Genomic DNA, 24770 nt, shown 5'->3' with positions numbered 1-24770 from the left:
GTTTTGCCTATGCCTATAGGGGATCTATGTATGAGTTGGCGATGGCAGCATGTGGGACCACAGATCGCCATCAGTATAGGGTGTACACATGGAGCTATCCATGCATACTTTCTAAGTGATCTAGACAGATCACTTAGAAAACAGCATAAAAGTGCTATGTGTGTATGCTGCTTTAGACCGCTACCAATGAGTATCAATGTATAGTAGGAATACCTTAATGTAAGTAAACCTTTCTATATTTTTCTTTTTTTATTGCTATCTGGGTACTTGTGAGTTATCTGGACGCCCGATTTTTTGATTGTATGCCTTAAGTTAAGGCATACAATCAGATGCGATGCGATGCGATATCGCATCGCATCGCATCGCATCGCATGCGACCATCGGATGCGATGACCCGATTTTTCCATAGGAATCAATGTTAAAATGATTCCTATGGAAAAAGGGGTCCTTTTCATACCCCTACTATCCAAGTGGGCATGGAGTTGGATATAAACCTGTGGCGAGCGTAGCGAGCCACCGAGCCCGAAGCGTGGCGAGCCCCGCGAGGGGACGGTATTCCGTGTCCCCTCGCGGGGCTCGCTTCGCTCGCCACGCTTCGGGCTCGGTGGCTCGCTACGCTCGCCACAGGTTTATATCCAACTCCATGCCCACTTGGATAGTAGGGGTATGAAAAGGACCCCTTTTTCCCATTGAATTCCATGTTAAAATGGACTCAGTCCATTTTAACATTGATTCCTATGGAAAAATCGGGTCATCGCATCGCATCGCATCGCATCCGATGGTCGCATGCGATGCGATGCGATGTGCCCGATCCGACCCGATTTAGAAATCGGGCGTCCGGATAACTCACAAGTACCGCTATCTGCATCTCCAGAGCCTTCTTGTCAAGTCACCAGTGAGCAGCGTCTTACCTGCCTTCTTCAAATAACTTTTTGAAAGTTTACTCTGTAGAAACTCTGCCATTTCTTTATCCTCCTCTCTCTCCCTATATGAACAAAAGACATAAAAGGAAATTAAGCAAAGTACTAGAGTGCAACTCTTCTTTCACACGCGCCCAATTATCAGCATAAATGTGAACTTTTAAAAATAATTGTTGCTATGTAATTGAGGTTCTAAAGCACAACTGTCTACAGGGAGCATAGAGCATATTGCTCTCAGCGGTGTACATCCATATCCCTTTGTAGGGAGCGGTCACTTGTTTATTATAATGTTTTTGGGGTACTTGTTTCCTAGCACGGCGCCTGCGATTTTAATTGTATCCATCGGGTCCTAAAAAATCGCGTCGATCGCATCGCATGCGATGTGATCGATGCAATTTTTAAATTCGAACCAATGTAAAATGGTCCCTGAGACCCGATTTTACATGGGGCCCAATGTTAAATGCCCCCCAGACCCCAATTTTCATTGTATACCCACCCTGATGGGTGAAATGCCCCCCCATTGTTAACGCCACCCCACGATGAACGCCAACCCGAAGCGTGGTGAGCGCAGCGAGCCCGCGAGGGGCGGCGGTACGCATTCTCCGACCTTTTCATACCCCCACTATCCACGTCAGCATGGAGTTGATTCTATATAGTGTCCCCCGAGGGGACGCGCATTACTTCACAGGTATTACACGCCCCCTCGTGGGGCTCGCTGCGCTCGCCACACTTCGGGCTCAGTGGCTCGCTGCGCTCGCCACACTATATAAAGTCAACTCCACGCCGACGTGGCTAGTGGGGGTATGAAACGGTCGGAGGATGCGTACCGCTGTGCTCGCCACGCTTCGGGTTCACGTTCATCGTGGGGTGGCGTTAACAATGGGGGGGGCATTTGTCATGTAAAATACCCATAAGGGTGGGTATACAATGAACAATCGGGTCCATTGCCCCATTTAACATTGTTCCCTATGTAAAATCGCGTCCATTGCATCGGTCGCATCGCATGCCTTAACTTAAGACATGCAATGGACGTGATTTTTTGATTGTCGGGGAAAAGGCTAAAAATAGCCCTGAAATCGCGTCGGTCGCGTCCATCGCATACCTTAACTTAAGGTATGCGATCACCTACAACGGGCGCCGTGCTAGGAAACAAGTACCATTTTTTGTTTTTGTTAAATAATACTCTGATCTAAAGGCACCTAGAAACGTCCTTTACTGCAGACATTCAACTGAAAGGTGCATAATGTGTTCCATGGAAAGTAGCGACTGACCAGGATTGCCAACACCCCCTGAGCACCAATTTATATCCTGTGAACATACTGTACTCCTACATGTATCTTTAACACACCACAATAAATAGCAGAGAATGAGACCTTGTAAGAACAGCTCAGAAAATGACTACACCCTCCTAAAAAGGTACATTAGTGACATGTTAATTTTTTCGCTCCTAATATGCTGGTATTGGACAACATATGCTGAAATATTAAACAGAGCTGCCTTTGATCCTATAGAGTTTTGGCATGTTATGATATGGTTCCCCGGAGAGCCCTAATCTGTTCCAAAGAATAGTTCTGGCTGGGAGGAAGAAAGGCATCGGCCAATCTTTCTTCACTCAAGCTCCCACTACTGAATGCAGTCATCTTAAGGTTTTTAATTCTACTATTTCCTGCCAAAATGAAATAATTATGCACTCAAATGTTGCTGCCGGCAACAATCACTAGCTACCAGCAGGACTTCCTACAGCACTGGGGCTAGAGAATTGTATATAAACAGTCTTTTCAGGTAGGTTTGCAACGTATAATGGAACTAGAGGAAAGCTTGGCAGAATTTCTGTACAAAGCTGACCTCAAGGGGTAACAAGAGTGTTATATATATATGTATATGTGTATGTGTATGTGTATGTGTGTGTGGGAGGGGGGTACTAATTACCTGCACTTGAGCTTGTTGTTGGGGCACTGATCAGATGATTAGGGGGACCCCTGTGTAGCAAGTAGTACAGTGCATAGTATAAAAAAAAATATATATTCTCTCATGGGGGGCTTGGTAACACCTCCCATATTTATCCCCCCCCCTTCCCCCCCCCCCCCCCCCAAGGTCTTGGTGGCCCTGAAGGCCTCTCCACAGATTTCCAAAAATGTAACATTCTGATTTATCATTCACAGTGTATTCCTAAATTCTGCGAAGTTGGGTATTCCATGCAGAATGTGTAAATCCACCTTCCGCAGTAGAAACATACAAAATTCCAAATTAGAATATATAGCTCAGGCTACAGAACAATTTTTTTTCTTTAACTTAATTATGTGTCTGTTTCAATAACTTTGCAAAATATAGACAAAGGAGAACATGACTCATAGCAACTAACAACATCTGTGCTTTCATTTTTCTGAATTGAAGAATGATAGTGATACCGTAAATTAATTGGTTGCTATCGGTTATAGCATATTGTGAAGATCTTCTAACTACCAAATGTAATTAGTTATAGAGGCCATTGAAAAGCCAATATTTTATAAAGTAATTTACCGTAACCTCTCAAATTCAACATCATCCACTAAGAAATCACGGGTCTCCACCAGTTTATGGATACGATGCAGGAGATCCTCTTCTTTCTGCCGATCTTCTTGAGTCTTCTCCTTCTCTACAATAAGAACAATGTATTTTCAAGGTAAATTATCCTCTTCCTCTTATTCCTCCTTAATTTGCTAAAGAGACTCCTGTGTCTGTACTCAGTACTGGATTTGTAGCATCATTTACCTACTACTAGAAACTGTATCTCTCTTTCCTTCAACCATACACAATATAACAACATTCTCTAACACAGAATTTACTGTTTTATCAGTAACTATATAGCGGATATTTCTAGTATAATTAATTGTATAACTAGCAAAGGAATTATATTTCTATTTACTCACAGAAATAGGACCAATTTGTTTCCGGTCCTATTTGTATGAGGGCATTAGCCTACCAGTTGGCATTATGTATACTGTAAACAAAATAAGGGAAAAAAAAACTTTTGTGGGGGCACTAGTTTTACACAATATTTGTATAATTAAACATTTATTCAGTCCAATAAAAATAAATTGATCTGAGATTAATTCTGTATTACTACAATAGTTATACATATAGGCCCGCATTCTAGTTTGCTCCCCTGCAGGTTCGCACAGGGGAGCAATGTTTAGCGACTGCGTATGCGCATAAACATTTACGCACAAGTGCAGCCGCATTGTGAATTGCTTAATCGCTGGCCCATTTACACCTAGAAGTGCGGGCGGGGGGCAGCAGCGAGGGGCATGCTAATGCGTCGGTGAGGCGGGTGCGGGGGGTGAGTAGCTGACACTGCTTCCCATCAGAAACCCGCAGATCTAAAAAATTCAACAAGATATTACAGTATATACAATAAAGGATCAGAATTAGCACCTCAATCAAAAAGTACTAATTTATTAAAGGTTTTTAATTAAATATATATATATACACACTCACAATGGCCCTCATTTTGGTTGAACTGCAAAATTTGCATCTTTGCTAGTCCTCTAAACAAGCACCTGCACATATGCCCGTCCCCCCCTCACACGCCAATTTCCCTGCACGCATGTGAATGGATGTTCAGCATAAACATCAATTTGCATCCTTACGATTTTTGCAAGCGCTCGCAGATCTAAGACACCTGGTGTCTTAGATCTGCGGATCCCTGTATGGGAGGGTGGGGGGGGGGGCTCCCTGTATGGGGTGTGGAAGGGCAGCCCGCCCCCCCACACCCGCGCCACCGGCACATCAGCATGGGAACGGCCAGCGTTTTCATGGGGACGCCCATGAAATGTCGCAGCATTTCCATCTGCGCCACCCCTCGCCGGCCGTACTGCTAGGTGTGTATGGGCTAGTGAATAAGCAATCTGTGTAGCTAAACATCGCTCCCCTGTGTAAAAGCACAGAAGAGTGAACAAACTAGAATGAGGGCCAATATACAGATGGAGCCGCTGTCTTCCTAGCTGGGGCTGGCGAAATTATTGCCAGCCCCTGCCAGCTCCCGCTTGTGCGCCCTGGGGCAATGGAGCTGCCCCCCCCACTTACCCCACCAGTCCCCATCACTGCCCCGACCCCCCCCCCCCCCACTAACCCTGCCTGTTTACCCGAAGTGGAGATGGGCAGGGAGACGCTGCCCAGCCACCGTGATATTGGGATGCGTGTCCCCGTCCGCCGGTGCTCGCCAGAGGAGAGGATCTGGCGGGCGCCGGCAATGAATGACGGGCGCTACATCTGTGCATAGAGCCTGGGTGCCCTCCTGGGAATCCTTCATACTCCAATAACACACAATTACCGATATAGGTGGCACTCTCCAGACCTGAAAGAAGTTCAAACAGAGATCATCTGTATCAGCAACATTTCAGCTGTATTGTCACATCTCAGGAATCACTGATGATACAGATGATGTCTGTTTGAACTTCTTTCAATTCTGGAGAGTGCCGCCCTATGTCAGTAGTTATGTGTGTGTGTGTGTGTGTTTGTGTATAGATACAAACAAATACATTTACACTGTATAAAATAGTAGGGACGTGTAATCTAACTTGCAATCATAATACTGTTTTAAATATATTCTGGCTGCAGTACCATTATTTACAGGATGTGTAGAGAAACTAGAGAAGTTATTCTGCTTGATTCCCTCGGATGCGAATTTACACCCTTGTGAGTCAACCAGAACCCACCCTGTGAATGATGGTACACCCGCCCCGCCTCACAGCGTGTGTTCACATGCAGGGCCTGCAAATGGATGTTTAAAATAAACATCCATTTGCAGCCGGTGGGTGAACACCAACCATCGAACGACATGAAACGTGCACACATATCTAAGCTCAGGTCACTTAAATTTGCATGCACCCTTGGGAGGAAGTGAGCAGGCAGCTGACATCCGGTGATGTCAGCTGCCCGCCCCCGGCACCGACATCACGGCCAGATTACCATGGGAACGCCTAGCATTTACATGGAAATGCCCATGAACCCCCCCCCCCCCCCATCCCGGGGTCTTGGGGGTGTGCACTATTCGCCGTGGTCGCACGTACCCGGTGTATTCACATGCGCAGAAATTCTGCTGCGCATGCGCATATACCAAACATTGGTCCCCATGTGAACAAACGCTGGCTGCGAAACGACCAGAATAAGGTCCTAAACCCCCATTATATACTGTTCCAGACTTGCTTTCTAGCTTCATAGGCTAGTAAGGTGTGGTAAGATTATAAATCCACAGGAGCCACAGTTTGCCTATCTATCTGGAATTACCACATTATCATTCATCCTTACCTGATTTGGAGACCAATTTCTGCAGGTCTTTCTTGAGACGAGTAATTTCTTGACATAGTTGAAAATCATCCATCCTGAGCACACAGTAATACAGAAACATTACATTGGGGACTTTCATTTGGCTACCTCAACACTTATGCATACAGTAGTCCTCCTCATGTTATACAATATGTCGTTGTTGGCTTTAAACTTTCTTATTTTTTAATAATTATCCATTAGATTCCAAATTCTCCAGTTTGTTCGATGTAGTGAATAAACTACAGTGGTTCTGAAGCTGGCCATACACATTTCAACAGATCGTGTGATCGATTGTGTGCACATTGCAATGTATTTCGGTATGATGACTGCGATGCGCGGTCCCGCGGGTCAAATGGTCGCTCCTATGAACTTATGTGCTGCACATATGATCAGTCGGGATGGGTTGTGGTCGTAAACAGATCATATGCAGATTGTATGTGTTTTTAGCACATACAATCGATCGATCATACGATCAGCATCGTATGCAGGTCGTTCTAATGTATGGCCAGCTTAAGTATTGAAGTGCTATGGAGTCAGAAGAGCATGTGCTGATTGTCACATGTTCTTCTTACCTTTGGAGATCAGCAGCAGCCTCACAGGACTGATGCTCTGATGGATGCTGTCTGAAGCTGGGGCTTCCTGCTTTGAATACATTATGCCATTATGGGGGGGCAATAGAATATAACATGATGTATGTTTCTACAGTGTGGGTGGGTGGAGGGTTTTGGGGTTGACGTAGTGTGGCATAATGTATTTGTACTAGTGTGGCATAAGGTGGGCACTGCAGTGTGGTATATGGTGTTTTAGCGACCACTGTGTGGCATAATGTATTTGTACTAGTGTGGCATAATGTGTGAGAACTGCAGTGTAGTATGAGGTGCGGGGACTGCAGTGTGGCATAATGTGTTTGGACTAGTGTGGCATAATGTGTAGGTAATGTGGCATAGTATGCATATCTCCCAATTTTCACTGGGCAGTCACTCTTTTTTTGCACTGTCCAGGGTCCCACCTGCAGACAGCAGTTCCCCACAGTGGGGGTGGGGTGGGGTGGGGAGGCAGTTAGTAGATCCTCTGCAGAGCCAGGGGTGAATACAGCATCTACTGGGAGAGAAGGACAGGGGGCATGGCCAGCAGTTCATAGAGCACTGGTCGTATCCCCACACTGTAAAAAACAGGGCATGGCCTCAAAGGAATTGCTGGGATCCCTGGCTGCACCCCTAACCACAAGGACATGCCCCCTAATTTTGGGCCCGTGGGTCTGTCCCTCCCACCAAGTATGAAAAGTTGGGAGTTATATAATATGTAGGCACTGCAGTGTGACATAATGTGTAGGCACTGCAGTGTGACATAATGTGTAGGCACGCCCGGCAGGGTAGCATAATCTGTGGGCTCTGCAGTGTTTTAGAATGTGTGATTACTACCCTGTGACATAATATGCTGGGGAGGCACTGGCCAGATTTCCGCACAGTACAGTATATGAGCCAAACACATCCCCTTGCATGCGGCTGAAAGGGAGAGAAATCATTCCATGGTTGCTGATCATCCAATCGGAAATAAAAGTCAGTCCACCGAATAGGGGGCGGGCGCTGACATCATCTGACTTCAGCCACCCGTGTTCCAAAAGGATGCCCATAAAATGTTTGGGGTTCCCCTGCTCAGACCCCTGGCCACCCCATTCCCTCCCCTACCCATGCGAACGCCTCGGCGAGTGTGATACTTGCTGAAGGCGTTCACACAGGGGGCCTGCACATGCACATATACCCACATGCACAGACCCCCACCATCGGAACAGAATAGAAATTCAGCCCCTTCCGATCCTTACTGAATCACCCCTTATCTTTTTAGCATATTTGAGATCTGGAAAAAAAAATAAAGTTCTTTGGTTGGTAATGCAGCGTAATTCTGCAGCTTACAAAATGCTGAGTAAAATAGACAGAGGGATTCTTCAGATGTGCGATGCTACAGTACATGGTGGCAGCGCCTTGGATGCCACAACATGTTTGAAATGCTGCAGGACAGTTGAGTTTTTAACCTAAATGCTGTGTCTTCCACGCAGCCAGCAGATCAGTGAAGTCAGCACCAGAGGCCCCCTGCGGCTTTTGCATATTTTCCTATAGCTACTCCATAAAGAGACGCAGCGGCATCAACATTTGCATCCACCTCTGAATCAGGCCCTAAATTTGAATTAGTTTAAAACCATTGGTGTAAAAAAATAATAATTCTGCAGTACAAATGTCGGGTATGGGTACACAACAAGTTCAAGTCAATTGTTCAATGCCTTAATTGACCCGATTTTTCCATAGGAAACAATGTTAACCCCTTCATGACAGAGCCAGTTTGTGCCTTCATGACAGAGCCCTTTTTTTCAAATCTGACATGTCTCACTTAAGTGGGGATAACTTTTTTTTGCTTTTACTTATCCCAGTGATTTTGAGATTGTTTTCTCGTGACACATTGTACTTCAAGTTAGTGGTAAATTTTGGTCGATACAGTCTGTGTTTTTTTTGAAAAATACCAAAATATCGTAAAAAAATGGAAAATTTAGCAATTTGCAAAATGTTAAATTTTCTGCTTGTGAGACAAATAATCATACCACTCAAAATAGTTAATAACTAACATAGACCATATGTCTACTTTATGTTTCCATCATTATTTCAACTTCCTTTTAATTTTTTTGGACACTAGGAGGCTTACAATATGAATAGCAAATTCTCAAATTTTCATGAAAATTTCAAACACTGATTTTTTTAGGGACCAGTTCAGTTCTGATGTGACTTTGAGGGACTTGTATGTGAGACACCCCCATAAATGATGCCATTTCAAAAACTGCACCCCTCACAGTATTCAAAACAGCATTTTGGAAGTTTGTTAACCCTTTAGGTGTTTCACAGGAATTAAAACAAAGTGTAGGTGAAATTTCAAAATTTCTTTTTTTTTGCAGAGTTTCAATTTTAATACATTTTTCTAACGAATACAGTAGATTTTACTAGAGAAATGTGACTAAAAATTGATTCCCCCAATTCTTTTGTTTTCAAAAATATCCTATATGTGGCCCTAGTGTGCACGTTGACCAAACCACAGGCTTCATAATAGAAGGAGCACCTACTTGATTTTGGAGCCTCCTTTTTATGAGATTTTTTTTTAGGCACCATGTAGGTTTCTAGGCACCATAAGTGCTAAAAGTTAGGAACCTCCCCCACAAGTCACCCCATTTTGCAATCTACACCCCTCAGGGAATTCATCTAGGGGTATAGTGTACATTTCAAACCCCCAGGGGTTTCACCAATTGTGGTACAACTGGGCAGTGAAAATGAAAAAAATTAATTTTTCATTTTCACAGCTCAGTTGTATCAAAATTGGTGAAACCTCGGGGGGTTTGAAATGTACTCTATACCCCTAGATGAATTCCCTGAGGGGTGTAGTTTGCAAAATGGGGTCACTTGTGGGGGGGTTCCACTGTATGGGTGTTTCGGGGGTCATTCAACCAGAATCTGTGCTGCAAAATCCAAAAATCACTCCTTCCCTTCTGAGTCCTGCCATGCACCCAACTGGTATTTTTTGGTCACATGTGAGGCATTGCCGTACCCGGGAGAAATTGGGGCACAGATTTTGGGGTGCTTTGTCTCCTTCATTCCTTGTGAAAATGAAAAATTTTGAGCCAGATCTGCATTTTTGTGTAAAAAAATTTAATTTTTTACACAAAAATGCAGTTCTGGCTCAAAATTTTTAATTTTCACAAGGAATGAAGGAGACAAAGCACCCCAAAATCTGTGCCCCAATTTCTCCCGAGTACGGCAATGCCTCACATGTGACCAAAAATTACCAGTTGGGTGCATGGCAGGACTCAGAAGGGAAGGAGTGATTTTTGGTGGTGGAATGAATGGTGGGTGCTATGTCGCATTAGCAAGACCCCGGAAGCACCAATACAGTGGAACCCCCCCACAAGTGACCCCATTTTGGTCACCAGCTTTGGGAGGGGGGCTGGCGCTGCGGCTGGCGGGGGGGTGGGAGGGGTGCTGGCGCTGCGGCAGCCGGGTGGGTGGGAGGGAGGGGGGCTGCCGGGTGGGAGGGGGGGGGGGGCTGGCGATCGTTGGTGATCGGTGCGGTATACACACACACACACACACACATATATATATATATATATATATATGTGTGTATATATATATATATATATATATATATATATATACAGATAGCGCAGGCCTTATGCTTGCTGGCGAATCGCCAGCAACACGGCGCGCCATCTGACTGAGACGCGCGTGCGTCCCCCACGCACGCGCGTCTCAGTATCCGGGCGGCCGGGCGGCGAGGCGGACACAATACTGTCCGCCTCCCGCTCGAGGGGGGCTGGGGGGACCCGAGGAGGCTGTGGGGGGGTGCGGGCGCCCGGTGTGGGCACCGGGCGCCCGGTGTGGGCACCGTCGACACACAGATGGCGCGGGAGCAGGGAATGGCGATGGCGACGCCATCGCCATCCCCTGCAAAGATGAGCCCGGCCCCATCTGTATATATACATATATATATACACACACACATATATATATATATATATATATAATGTGTGTGTATGTGTATATATATATATATATATATATATATATATATATATATATATATATATATATATATATATATATATATATATACACATTTGCAATATTTATCTTTTCATTTATTTTAACTTTTCTAGCAGCATGATCATGCTGCTGCTGCTGCTGCTGCTGCGGGAGGGAGGGAGGGAGGGAGGGGGGAGGAGGGCAGCGCTGCGTGCGCACCGGGGGAGCCGGGGGACCTGACGGAGCTGCCGGGTGAGTGCCCGGCGGGTGGGAGGGGGGGCTGCACATCGGTGGTGATCGGTGCTGCACCGATCACCACCGTTTTCTGTGTTACCGAGCGGCTTAGCCGCCGGTAACACAGGAAACGCTGTGATTGACTGTTCAGATTTGAACAGCCAATCACAGCGATCGCCGACCGGGGGGGGCACCCCTGCCCCCCCTGGGCGACGAGGGGGGATGTCTGCTGTCAGGGACAGCAGACATCACCTAACTGTCACTGCGTCTCTAGACGCAGTGACAGTTAGAAGTCATGACGTATATATACGTCAACGGTCGGGAAGTACTTCCCGACCATGACGTATATATACGTCAAATGTCGTGAAGGGGTTAAATGGCCCACAGAGGCCAAATAGGCACCCTGAAGTGTGAAATGGCCCCCACAATTGTTAACGCCACCCCACGATCAACGTGAACCCGAAGCGTGGCGAGCGCAGCGAGCCCGCGAGGGGCGGCGGGACGCGTCCTACGACCTTTTCATACCCCCACTATCCACGTCGGCGTGGAGTTGAGAATAGAATAGTGTGGCGAGCGCAGCGATCCACCGAGCCCGAAGCGTGGCGAGCGGACGCGGATACCTTCACAGGTAAACGCGTCCCTTCGCAGGCTTCACAGGTATCCGCGTGCGCTCGCCACGCTTCGGGCTCGGTGGCTCGCTGCGCTCGCCACACTATTCTATTCTCAACTCCACGCCGACATGGATAGTGGGGGTATGAAAAGGTCATAGGACGCGTACCGCTGCGCTCGCCACGCTTCGGGTTCTCGTTGATCGTGGGGTGGCGTTAACAATTGTGGGGGCCATTTCACACTTCAGAGTGCCTATTTGGCCTCTGTGGGCCATTTAACATTGTTTCCTATGGAAAAATCGGGTCAATTGAGGCATTGAACAGGAAAATCGGGTCAATTGAGACATTTAACATTGTTCCCTATGGGAAATCGCGGGCATCGCGTCGGTCGCGTCGCACCCGATTTTTTAGTGCATTCAATGCCCGCGATGGGCGCCGTGATAAGTAAAGAGTACCGGATACGCATACCGCTCTCTTCCTCTCCACTCATACTGTCTATATTTTTAATTGAGAGGAGGAGGTACTCATCAATGAAAAGCCTAATCAAGGGGTACGGGAGAGAAAAAAGGTTGGGAACCACTGCCCTAGTGGATGGTAGGGCATTAAATACCGCCTGTCAGCACATGTTGGCTCAAAGAAATGTTGACCTAATGTTGATCTTTTGACTGTCGACCTAATACTTGTGACAACCTAATGACCCTGTCGATCTAACCCCATGTCAACATTCAGTCATGTCGACCTTCATGCATGCCAACCTAATGCTTGTCGACCTAGTGACCGTATCTTGAAGTGTTGAATTTACTTTCTGGGATTAAAGCACATTGTTTTGCACAAGCTGCTTACACCTTTGCGGCTTGTTATCACAATCTCCCTTGCTGTTTCCAGTTGTGATATAGCGCTTAATGAATGATGACGGGTTTCATCTGCAGTGCAGCGAAAGAATTTGCAGGATTTATTATAAATTGTTTGAAAAGCATGTACTGTACATCTGGAACAGAGATCGTCTGCAGAGCTGCCTCTAGGACATCTTCAGATTAAACCCTAACATGTGCCATCCTAACAAGACTAGTTAGTAGTGTGCTAATAAAGCTGGACAGGCTCTCATTGCTCTGCATCCCGCCTGTTGCTAGGCAACCTCTGAAGATGGGCGAAGAGTGACTCATCTTGCGGTGACTCACACCTGCGTTCCGGAGTGTCTGCAAGGATGAAAGATGCCCAATTTAACCACTTCCCTCCCATTATTAAGACCTGAGGCATAGACGTCTGAAAGAATAATATTGATATATCAAATATTCAGTCTTCATGAATAAAATCAGTAGCAGCTGCTGGAGGCTGAAGTGATGTATGATATATTGTTGATAAATACATTTTAAATAAAAATAAAGACACAAATCACTTAAATGCAGATCCACTGCAATTTACATAATTTCCAGCATTACATTATTAACTCATATGAGAAGTGGCAGCTGCACAAGTTGCTCCCAAGTGCTTGGTGAAGTTGGTGAAGTTTTACATGTCTTGTGTGAAGACAATTTTTTTTTTAAAACGTTTCATATTGAATATTTGGGACTAAAATGAAAGCACAAACTTTTTCAAATAAAATTATTTGTGGTCTCTTATTTAATCAGGAAATATTTTCTTTAATGGTGGCCCTTTCTGGGTAATGGTGGCCCTGTTTTGTGACCTCCCCCTTGATAAAGCCCTTTAAAAAGGCCTTATGTTATGTAATCTATAGGAAAAACAGGCCTTACCCGGGTTAAGTGTAAACGGGGCTGATCCAGTAATTTACCGGGTAGCGCTGTAGTGGAAATGTGTTTTAAACCCAGGTCCAACCCGGTATCGATATCGGGTACAAATTACCGGGTCTGACCCAGGTTGCTAGTGGAAAAGGGGTATAAGTAAGCTGAAAGGAGGACATCTTCCCAAGCAGAGTCTAGCAGGTTTTACAGTACCCACCACCATCCACTGATCCGTTAATGCAATTAATGCAAGGCATTAGGCACAAGATGATCAGCCCCCCCCTCCCCTTTAATAAAAATAATATTTATTATATATTTATAATATGTTTAATACATGTATATCTGTACTGGCACTGTTTAACTGTTAGCAAACTGGCTATATACATAATATACGCAAGTATACCCGGCAAATAATTCTGATTCTTTGTGTCTCCCCCCCCCCCCCCCCCATAGAATCAAATATACTTCCTTATGGTATAGAATATAATGTACTTCCCCTTCCCTATGGTATAGAGTATAATGTGCCTGCCCCCTCCCTGTAGTATAGAATATAATGAGCCTCCCTTCCTTTTGTGGGAATTGAACCCCACACTGCCTTTAGATCCCATGCATTGACCTGTTCCAGCTGTGCTTCTCCCTGCATCATGCATGCAAGGAAGATGCAGTGCCCCCCCCCCCCCCCCCCCCAGCAGGTGCCGCCCCTGGGCATGTGGGAAATCCAGCACTGCCAGTCCCTGCTGAAGATATGCATATTCACATGATGCTGCCACCACCACCACACTGTTGAGAGATGGTGTTTGATACTGGGCAGTGCAAAGTTTGTTGCACACATAGCATTTTTGGAGCTAATTTAAGACCAACTGTTAGGGCAATATCATTCATCTGTGCAGTGGCGTAACTATAAATTTAGCTCCCCTATGGTACGCAGCTGCAGTACACAGCCACGACCACCCACTACTACTGAGTGACAGCAAACTGTGTAATTGTACATGTGTATGTGCTAGGTGAGACTGCTGCAGAAGGACAGCAGGTATTTTTCAGTGCGCCCCGAGACCGCTGGCTCCCCCAAGCCACAGCTGGGGCTGCCACACCATTGTTACGCCTCTGCATCTGTGTAAAATTGGATCCTCCACTGTACAAAAGTTGAATACTTGTGCAAGCAACATTTTTCAGTTGTTATGAAGAAAACAAAACAAAAAAAACATATTGTGAATGTCATTTATAATACAGCCAAATGATTTGCATATTTAGGGCACTGAATACTTTTGCAAGCACCGTTATCTAAAATATTCGCCCTCATGTACAACGTACAAGAAAGAAGCAATGGTACAAGAAAGAAGCAATGGTACAAGAAAGAAGCAACCGAACACAGCAATAACCTGGAGCACTCACAGAGGAAAAGTGTTTTCATCATACTGGATATCACAAATATGGCGCTGCAGAAGGCTGCCTCGGAGCTGTGCCGCTCAACCAAACATGTCCCCCCTTGTCCTTGTCCTCGTTCATCACCCCGTCGAGTGTGATGACCTTGCCAAGTGTGGTAACCAAGCACAGCAGAAAAGCTCTTCTGAAATGGAGCTCACCCCTGGAACAGACCACCCGTATGAGCCTGACAGAGCCGGACGTGGGCAGATCGGCAGCCCTCACAGTCCACGCTGCCCTTGCTGCCCTGTGCAGAAAGGATGCAGCAAAGTTGAATGGCAGTTGTTGGAGAGTGGACCGGCAACCATGGAGAACCACTCACAGAGGTAACAGAAAATTAAACCCCTAGGGTAGTGTGGCGGTGGTCCCAGACCGAGCCCCAGCCCATCAGCTCCCCAGCACTGCCAGCAGCGGCCAACCAGGATTAAGCTGCACTTTGTAACTGCCCTGGTCATGGAGGAGAGGCTGTCGTGCCTGTGCCTTAGTGAGGTTGAAGTGGCGGGGGAACCGGTCTGCACTCTCCGCAATCCTGCTCTCAAACGTGTGCTCCCTGGCAAACAAGTTTGATGAGCTGTCCCTCCTCATGGGAAGCACAAGGTCAAGCATTGCAGGATCATCTGTCCTATGCTTCACAGAGACATGGCTGGATGACCACATTGCTGACACCCCTCCCCGGTGTCCTGCCAGGATTTGGTCTCTACAGAGCTGATCGCTCCAAGGTTCTCTCAGGGAAAACAAAGGGTGGTGGCATCTGCTTCTACATCAATGATAAATGGTGCACTAATGTCATGATCCTAGGCAAATAATGCAGCACTCACCTGGAGATGCTATGTATCAACTGCAAACCCTTCTATTCCCCCCGGGAATATGCCTCGATTGACCTAGCTGATGAGCTGAACAACTATTGCAGGTTTGAAAAAGTAGTCCACTGGGAACCAAACCATACCCTCTGTGCTGCCCCAAATGTCGACAGCCAACTCCAGTCACTCCAGGTCACCCAAGTAGAGGTGGGGGAGATGTTCAAGAGGGCCAAACCAAGGAAAGCACCAGGTCCTGACAGGGTGTCACCCTCTGCCCTGAGAGTATGCTCGGGTCAACTTGCCCCCATATTCACCAGGATCTTCCACAAATCACTGGAGCTACGCAAGGTTCCATCCTGCCTCAAAAGCTCCACTTATGTTCCACAAGAAATCAACTATTACAAATCTGAATGACTACTGGTCGATAGCTCTGATGTCTGTGATCATGAAAACATTTGAGCACCTGATACTGAACCACCTGAAAGCTGTGACTGGCCACCAACTAGACCCCCTCCAGTTCGCCTACCGATCTAATCGATGCATTGAGGATGCAGTCAACCTGGGCCTGCACTACATTCTGCAGCACCTGGATATGCCTGGTACCTAAGCAAGGGTCCTGTTTGTCGACTTCAGCTCGGCTTTCAATACAATCATCCCCAACATCCTCCACCCCAAACTAATCCGCCTAGGAGTCCATGAAGCTACGTGTTCTTGGATTGTGGACTTTCTGACTGATAGAAAACAAGTTGTGAAAGTGGGGTAATTCACCTCCCAAGTGCGGTCCATCAGCACAGGAGCCCCCCCAGGGCTGTGTACTCTCACCCCTGCTCTTCTCCCAGTCCACCAACGACTGCACCTCAGAGGTGCAATCTGTAAAGATAATCAGGTACTTGTTTCCTAGCACGGCGCCCATCGCATCGCATACCATAACACTAAATAACGTATACAATGGCATAGAATGCGATCGTATACGATTTTTGACTGTACAACCACCCTGATGGGTCCTTACAATGTTAAATGGCCCCCCATACTCAATGCCACCCCCCACGATCAACGCCAACCCGAAGCAGGGTAAGTGCAGCGAGCCTGCGAGTGGTGGCGGGACGCAACCTTCGACCTTTTCATACCCCCACTATCCATGTCGGCGTGGAGTTGATTGTAGATAGTGTGGCGAGTGCAGCGAGCCACCGTGGCCGAAGTGTGGCGAGCGCAGCGAGCCCCACAAGGGGACGCGGAATACGAGCACGAAGCGTGGCGAGCGAAGCGCAATACATGCAAAGTAATCGGTGTCCCCTGCGCTCACCACGCTTCGGGTTGGCATTGATCGGGGGGGGGTGGCGTTGAGTATGGGGGGCCATTTAACATTGTAAGGACCCATCAGGGTGGTTGTACAATCAAAAATCGTATACCATCGCATCGCATGCATTGTATGCGGCTATATGGCATGCGATGCGATCGCATAAGATGCCATAAGATGAAAATATTGGGCGCCGTGCTAGGAAACAAGTACCGATAATTAGATTCGCAGATGACACTACCACCATGGGCCTTATCAAAGATGGGGACGAATCGGCCTACAGACAAGAAGTGGACCGATTGGCCCGGTGGTGCAGCAGCAACCATCTAGAGCTCAACCCACTCAAAACCGTTGAGATGGTAGTGGACTTTAGGTAGAAGGCTGTTGGTGTTCCTCCGCTAACAATTGCTGACAGTGTGGTGTCGCTAGTGGACTCCTTCAAGTTCATAGGAACCACAATCTCCCGAGACCTTAAATGGGGGCCCAACACTGATACTATTGTTGGAAAAGTGCAGCAGAGTCTATTATTCCTTAGGCAACTGAGGAAGTTCAACATCCCACAGAAGCTTCTGCTTCTCTTCTACTCCGCAATTGTGGAGTCTGTACTGTGCTCCTCAATACTGGTCTGGTACGGCTCCGTCAGCAAGAGAGACAAATGCAGACTCCAAAAGGTAGTCAGAACTGCGGAGAAGATAATCGGGACAGACCTTCCCTCTGTCCAGGACCTGAAGATAGTCAAGGACCAACTACATTCTAGCCATGGCTTATTTAATCTGCTGTTATCAGGCAGATGCTACAGGGCTATTCCCACCAGTTCCACCAGAAGCCTTAAAAGTTTCTTTCCTCAAGCGGTTCACCTGTTGACACGTAAACTCATGAACACTTCACTGTCGCGCCTTAACTCTTTGCACATAATCTAACACGGTGTCCCCTCGGAATAACTTTCTATATGACTGTACATGTTCCCCCACCTGTTTATATTGTTTATTGTTTATACTGTATACTGTTTACTTGTTACCCACCTGGCTGCTGCACAGCAAACTGAAAACAAATTCCTAGTATATGCAAGTATACCTGGCCAATACAGCGGATTCTGATTCTGATGAAACAGTAACCGTTTTCCATAGTCCATGCTGAAAAATAGATATATTCAATACTGACTGAAACATTTAAAAAAAACTGCAGGTGTTACTAATCAGTTAATTTCAGACCTGGAAAACAGAACACTGTTCTCATTCATAACCTTGCAGACAATGAGATAGTAATCTGTTTTTCTTTTTGTGTCCACCTCTGAAATCCATGCCTGTGCAATATGGGCATTTGTTTTACCTTATGTAGGTCTCTATTTGCAAACTAGACCGTACTCACATGTATCGAAGCTCGGACTCTCTTCTGACCAAAATCTCCCGGATCCTTTCAATCTTAAACAGCTCATCTTCAATATCATCTACGGTGGTTGTGGAATCTGCCATTGATATAATGTCATCACCTGGGATTAGAAAAACATGCCACTGTTACAATTGTTAACATTTGATTATATGCATCCATCTGCACCGACTATTATTATGCTGAGGAATCTCCAATCATTTCCATGGCCACCCTTCATTCTGGGTCCCTCCACACTGCTATCATGTGCACTTCGCTTTACAGCGAAGTGCTAAACCAGTTGCCATACCGCCATGTTTCAGATCACAGCAGCTGCATGTGATGACGCACAGTCCATGCGGCCTTCCCCGTCACTGCCTCGCAGGCCCTAAGACTGAGGAATAGCGGTTTTCATTCATCTCCGTATGAAGCTGAATTAGGCCCTAAGTCATTAAAACTATACTAAATTCCACTCCAGGGACAGTGGCGCAGGGCCAGATTAAGGCTCTGGGGTGCCCGAGTACTTCAGACAGGGGGGCCCTTGTGAAGGAGGGTGTATAAGATTGTGGAAACCTCCCAACATGACCCATTCCAGGAGGGTTGAAATCCCATCTACCTGGACTTCCCTTTTACTAAAGGATTGGTACCAGCAGCCTCGCCCACTGACAGAGGCTGGCCTGGAGTAAAGTTGTCCAGGTATCCCATGCTCTCCCCCCCCTATTCTGACTTAGTCTGAACTGAGAGAATTCAGCCAATCAGAGTCCGGACTGTCTTTTCAAAATCAGCAGCGCTTCCTGTCACCTGGTAAATAGTGATACAAGCTTCCAGTCGCTGCTGCACCCCACCCGCCGCAGCAGCCCGAGGCAGTCCCGTCTTCCCCACTTGGATGGGCCCCTAGAATCTTGGGGCCCCTGAGCAACTGCCCATTAAGCCCAATGGGAAAGACAGCACTGCTCATCCCCTCATCCCCACTGTGTCTGACATCCACACATGAGCTTCCACACCAGCTTTCAGGGTTACATGAATTTTCAGGGAATCTATGAACTGCTCTACCTCGCACAACATGACTCTTCTAAGCCTAACAAACCTAAACATATTCCCTAAAAACTAACTTCAGGGAATGTTGTCATATTCCATAAACCATTCTACCCAAATATCACCCACATATAACTAAATATGTTGTCTTTCTACACTCACACAACCAACACAGTGACACTTCATCATATAGCCCACCAAAAACCTCAGTAACATGGCTGGTCCAGACTGTAAGCTTGTGAGCATGACCTTCTTACCTCTTTGTCTGCCAATCCCACGCAGAGCCGGCCCTAGCTAATTTGGTGCCCTAGGCAAAATTTGGCTGGTTCCCCCTAGCAGACATTCTCACCACCATGCTTAGGGGTAAATCAAATTATGCAAATAAGACATTGTGAGTGCAAGTGAGAAAATATTAACTAGATTTATCCAGCATGCAGGATATTAATCGCCGGGCGAGGCCGTTAGTGATCCAGCGGGGCCGCGCATCACTAACACTAGGGCCCCTACACAGGGAGCAACGTAGGGACATTTTCTAAGAGATCTAGTGAGTTCACTTAGAAAATGCTCTGAAGTCGCCCCATAAGGCAGACCACCTCAGCGTCCCAATTATGTACGTGCAGAGTTGTAGGTGAAACATCAGAGGCATCCAGAAAAAGTGTAAAGAGAATGTACTGGGCATTCCTGGGCTTTGACAAGAAGGTGTATTACCGCACACACAGATATGTTCATTCTTTTGGGCATGTGCTCCTCACATACTCAGACGGAGTCACTGCATCTGCAATAGGGTACACAAGGGAGCAGAGCCTGTCTTAGCCTAAATGACGCCCTAGGCAAGATTTTGGCTGGAGCCCCCTAGCACCGCCACTAGTTCTGCCTCTGACCCTGCTCCCCTTTCCCAGCACCATCAACCCTCATCATAGCAGTCATCATTTTGGTGCTCCTACCCCCAATAGTTTAAATAGAAACGGAAAGGAAATCGGACCGTGTGTACACAGCATTAGAGTAGTGATTGAGACCTTTGTGACATCATTATTCTGGGCAAAAAGTTTGCGGCTTTGGAAGAAAACATGAATGTGGTCTAGTTTATTCTGAATGCCAGGAGTGTTCCATATTCCTCGTTGAGCTCTACGTGGAAGGAGTCAGAACGGGTCACTAGAGCCCTTCTTCACACCAAGACAAGTACATCTCATCCCTTCTGACAGTTGCCACGTCTCAGTAGTTCTCACCCCAAATGTGAGGGACCCAAACAGTGACTCAGAAAACTATTTAGATTGGGTGACAATAATCACATTTTTGCAAACATTCTGCAGACTACTATCATATGAGAAATAGCAATGAATCATTCTTTTTATACTAGTCCTTAATTTTCTATATAATTATTTAAACAATGAATTATAAGAGAAAATAATTCAACATACACATGGTGGATAGCTATGCAGCACAGCTCTTAAACAGTTGTCAAACTAGGGATCACTGATCTGTATAGTAAAGGGCTTTTAGTGTGCACTAATACTTTCCAGGATTAAACAAGAAGTGTTCACGGTCTACTGAGCAGTCAGGAAAGTGTCAGTGTGAGCCAATATCATTCTCATTGTAAAGATTGCTATTTTGACAGCTGATTAAGATGCAGTGACTGCAGCATACACCAAGGGCACTGAAGTTGCATGTGTGTGCTCTTATGGGCACTGCACACATGCCGATGTGTGTGTAGGGTGACCTAGCTGTGCTAGGTCAGGCCGTTCTGCTCTGTCGCTCAGCACACAGAGCTGACAGCCCAAACACAGAGCGAGCTGTCAGCTCTGTGTGCTGAGGGAGCGGACAGCGCCAGTGTTCTCCGGTGAAAGGACCCTGGCGATGCCGATATTGATGGACACTGCTCCTCAATCTCGGCCAGTGACAGCGATGCGCAGGGTCCCAGCCTCTCGGCGAGGACACTGCGTGTCCCTGCCTGTCTCTGCTTCATGGAGATGGGCAGGGTTAGGGGGGCGCTCGGGGCAGCAAGCGGTACCTGTAACGACGGGCAGAGACGGCGGGGGAGGCGGCGGGGACCGGAGGCAGGATCCGTTGCCAGGGGGCGCGTGAGTGTCTCATGCGCGCGTGCCCCCTGGCGGGGCTGGCGTGATGGCAGGATGGCAAAGATGAAGCTAGCCCCATCTGTATAAATATATCTATATTGTGAAAAGGATCACAAACACAGGGGCTCAGATGACGACTTTGTTGTTTATTCTCAACAGCAGGTGACAGCATAGCAGGTTACATTCATATGCAGTTGGTATCACAGGCAATAGCATATAGGTTCTCTGAGCATAGCAGACTCTTAAAAGGCCCCAATGGTCCATATAGTATAACACTCCCAGACTATCAATTGGGTAGATATATAGATAGAGAGCCTCTCAGCCAGTGCCGGGGCTCACCTCTCAGCTTCAGGGAGATGGGCAGGGTTAGGGGAAACAGGGTGCGGGGAGGTGGTGGCGATCAACAGGGACCGGCGGGGAATGCAACAGCGTCTTGTGTGCACGCTTACCATTCTGGCCGCTGGCAGGTTGGCATTCCCACCACCAGACCTCGCTGAATGAGCCTTGCTCCATCTGTACCACCATCGAGAGCAAGGCAACTCTGCCCTGGAAACCCTGCTGATTACACCTGGGATTCTGATACTGCTACCAAAACCTGGTCTGGATCCTCCACATTACTTGTGTGGGCGAATGCTGGCGCTGCCCCAATATATATATATATATATATATATATAAGTATACAGGACCTGCACTCTCACCCACATAAATGGTAACCGCTAGGGTGCCGTATAAATAGCAGTGTCCCAATGGACAGTACTATGTAAATACAGTAGCTCCCGTGAGGGAAGACAGCACTCACCAGACTTCAAACAATAACGGTGTAAAGGAACACGTGGTCCCAGGTTTAATAATTCTTACTTGGAGCCTGCCGACGTTTCGGTCCAACACGGACCATTATCAAGGCAGAAGGTGTCCAAACATGTCAGCATCAAACAGCAGTGCATCAGCAAGGGGTAATATATATATATGATTGATATTTCTGGATTGATTCCCTGCATACACCCCTCAATTTGATTTGCTTACATCAAGATAAATGTAGCATTTATGCACAGTATGACTGATTTGCCAGGTTTGCATTTATTGAATCCAATACAATCAGCTCTAAACCAGGCCCAAAATTTGTGTTCCAGCCATGAAATAGGAATACCTCCAGCCTTAACTAGGGATTAATTCCTCTTAAGCTCATTAGCGGGTAACTCATTTTGCAGTCATATTCTGGCGGCCCAATGAGGAGCATGTTTGCTTCTGGGTCCTATATTAGTTGCATAGTCTGCACCATCATATCACAGCTGGTCTTTTCATTGTTATTCCAAAAGAAAACGTCTATGTTTATAGGAGCCCCTCTTAGAAGTGCTGGTTGTGGTTTAACACAGCCTCTGTAAGAAAATATTGCTACTCCTATAAATGAAGAAAACATGAACACAAAGAACAAGTAACAGTGATAAACCACACATTAGAATAAATAAATGAAGCATTACCAAATATTATCTCTACTATAGCAAACTCTACACTGTGCTTTATACTGCTAAAAACCTGCAGCAAGGACCCTTCTGTCTCAGTCTGAATCACTGGTAACAGTGATGGGGCTGCATTACAATACTGTCCACCCATTCTTCCTCATTCATGAGATGACTGCACGTGACCAGGCATTGCTGTAGAGCGCTTTTATGAATGAATGCAGTTGTGCAGAGCTCACTGGCTTCAGATGCTGATGCTTGACATGTACTACTCAGTAGGACACCCACAACATGTAAGGACAATCCACTTATTATTACATCACAATAATTTTAAGTGTCTTTTATGCAATTATGTTGGTTGCATAATAATTGATATATATATATATATATATATATATATTTTTTTTTTTTTTTTTACGGATATCAAGGAAAAAGCATCTATAATACACTTTTACACATATGCTTGTTATATAATGTTCTAAATGTTCCAAATACAGTATAAGTCTGATATCCAGGAATTGCATTTAGGCAGGGCAGTACAACAGGGCATGCAATCACAGTTCATTTTTAGTGAGGCATAGGGTACAGAATACAGGTACATGTGATCCCTACCTGTGGCTTGCTCACTGGGTTTCCACACAGTGGATTCAAGTGATCCGTACTGCTTCGACGCCTTGCATTCATTCTCCATTTTCAGCAGAGGCTTTCCCCGATTAAATCTGAGCAGTGTGTAGTCAGAGGTCCCCTGGACAGAGCATCGCTGGAAGAAGGAGATAAATAACTACATGGCAGAGGGACAGAGTGAATAAGTGAGGAGGAGGGGGACACTGCTGACATTTGCTTGGCTGCTGCCAAACCATTGGGGATTTAGCAGCTGTGAGATACTGGATGCTAAGCACCAGATGCTGGTGTCTCATAGGCTCCCTCTAGTGGACTTTCAATGTACTGTACCTGCTGTAGCTGACAGCCTGCAACGAAGAACCGTTATATACTGCATTAACAGGTAATATGCCATAATTTAAAAACAATTCTGGGCTTACTGTATCCAACATGACATCTGCTCAGTCACTTTCCTTTTGGATGTCATATAGTTTTAGTATATTATTCTAGTTACACACACTCCTCGGAGAAGATATGCAATTGATTAGCAGTAGCAAAAAATAAATAAACAGAAAATCATTCCACATAAATGGACACATTGGACTACTAATTTTATGGTAGTAAAAATATTTGTAATTACATTAAACAGCGTTTGTATTGAATGAGAGTAGGGACTGAACTAGGAATATACAGGTAGCTGGACTGATGGGAGAGCACATATGGTCAAATAGATGGAAAGAGGCTCCTGTCAAGGTATACCCATCTGTAGTCATGGGCAGCGGTTCCCAAACTGTGTGCCTAGGCACCCTGGGGTGCCTCAGGACACTTGCAGGGGTGCCTTGGGTTGGTGGACCAGGATCAATTCATATTATTTATGGTCAATGTACCAGGCAAAACCAGTGCTGGTGGCTGCCAATCATAATATATGTGGACAAACAGAAGCAAATCCTGCCCCTCACCAGATAACACCAAATGACATAATTTAATATTTTTTTTGTGAATTTCTCGATAATAAGCATTTGGCCTAGCGGTGCCTTGAAAATATTTTGATGCTCTAGGGTGCCGTGATTCAAAAAAGTTTGGGAACCCCTGGTTTAGGGAAAAACGTGCACAGACTGTCACTATATCATCTCTAAATACTGACACTAATAGTTGCTTGGACATCACATTATCAATGGCTATACCACATACAGCCTGGCAGCCATGATTATGATGGTGATGATTACCATGTATGGCTGTGTGTGGTACAAATTTTGGTACTTGTTTCCTAGCACGGCCACAATCGTAACTAATCGTGTCCCTTAATTAAGGGACACGATTAGCCCGATGGACCCGATTTCCTTTGAAATCAG

At 46.1% G+C, this 24770-nt stretch overlaps 1 protein-coding gene across 1 annotated transcript in view; it reads right to left on the bottom strand.

The window, feature by feature from the left end:
• Window positions 1-23707, bottom strand: part of LOC146008760 (bMERB domain-containing protein 1-like) — a 28505-nt gene extending 4798 nt beyond the window's left edge. The window contains exons 1-5 of the mRNA XM_083148418.1: window positions 23431-23707; window positions 18255-18375; window positions 6210-6283; window positions 3441-3555; window positions 912-985 (exon numbers count right to left, since the gene is read on the bottom strand). Coding sequence (XP_083004544.1) covers window positions 912-985; window positions 3441-3555; window positions 6210-6283; window positions 18255-18375; window positions 23431-23509 — 463 coding nt within the window. The 5' untranslated portion in view covers window positions 23510-23707. The remainder of the gene's footprint in view (window positions 1-911; window positions 986-3440; window positions 3556-6209; window positions 6284-18254; window positions 18376-23430) is intronic.
• Between the last annotated feature and the right edge of the window lie 1063 nt (window positions 23708-24770).

Source organism: Crinia signifera, chromosome 6 (assembly GCF_055691185.1).
Source record: "Crinia signifera chromosome 6, ASM5569118v1, whole genome shotgun sequence".
Taxonomy (NCBI): domain Eukaryota; kingdom Metazoa; phylum Chordata; class Amphibia; order Anura; family Myobatrachidae; genus Crinia; species Crinia signifera.
Note: the sequence above shows the minus strand (reverse complement) of the source record. Positions and strands in the feature narration are given on the sequence as shown.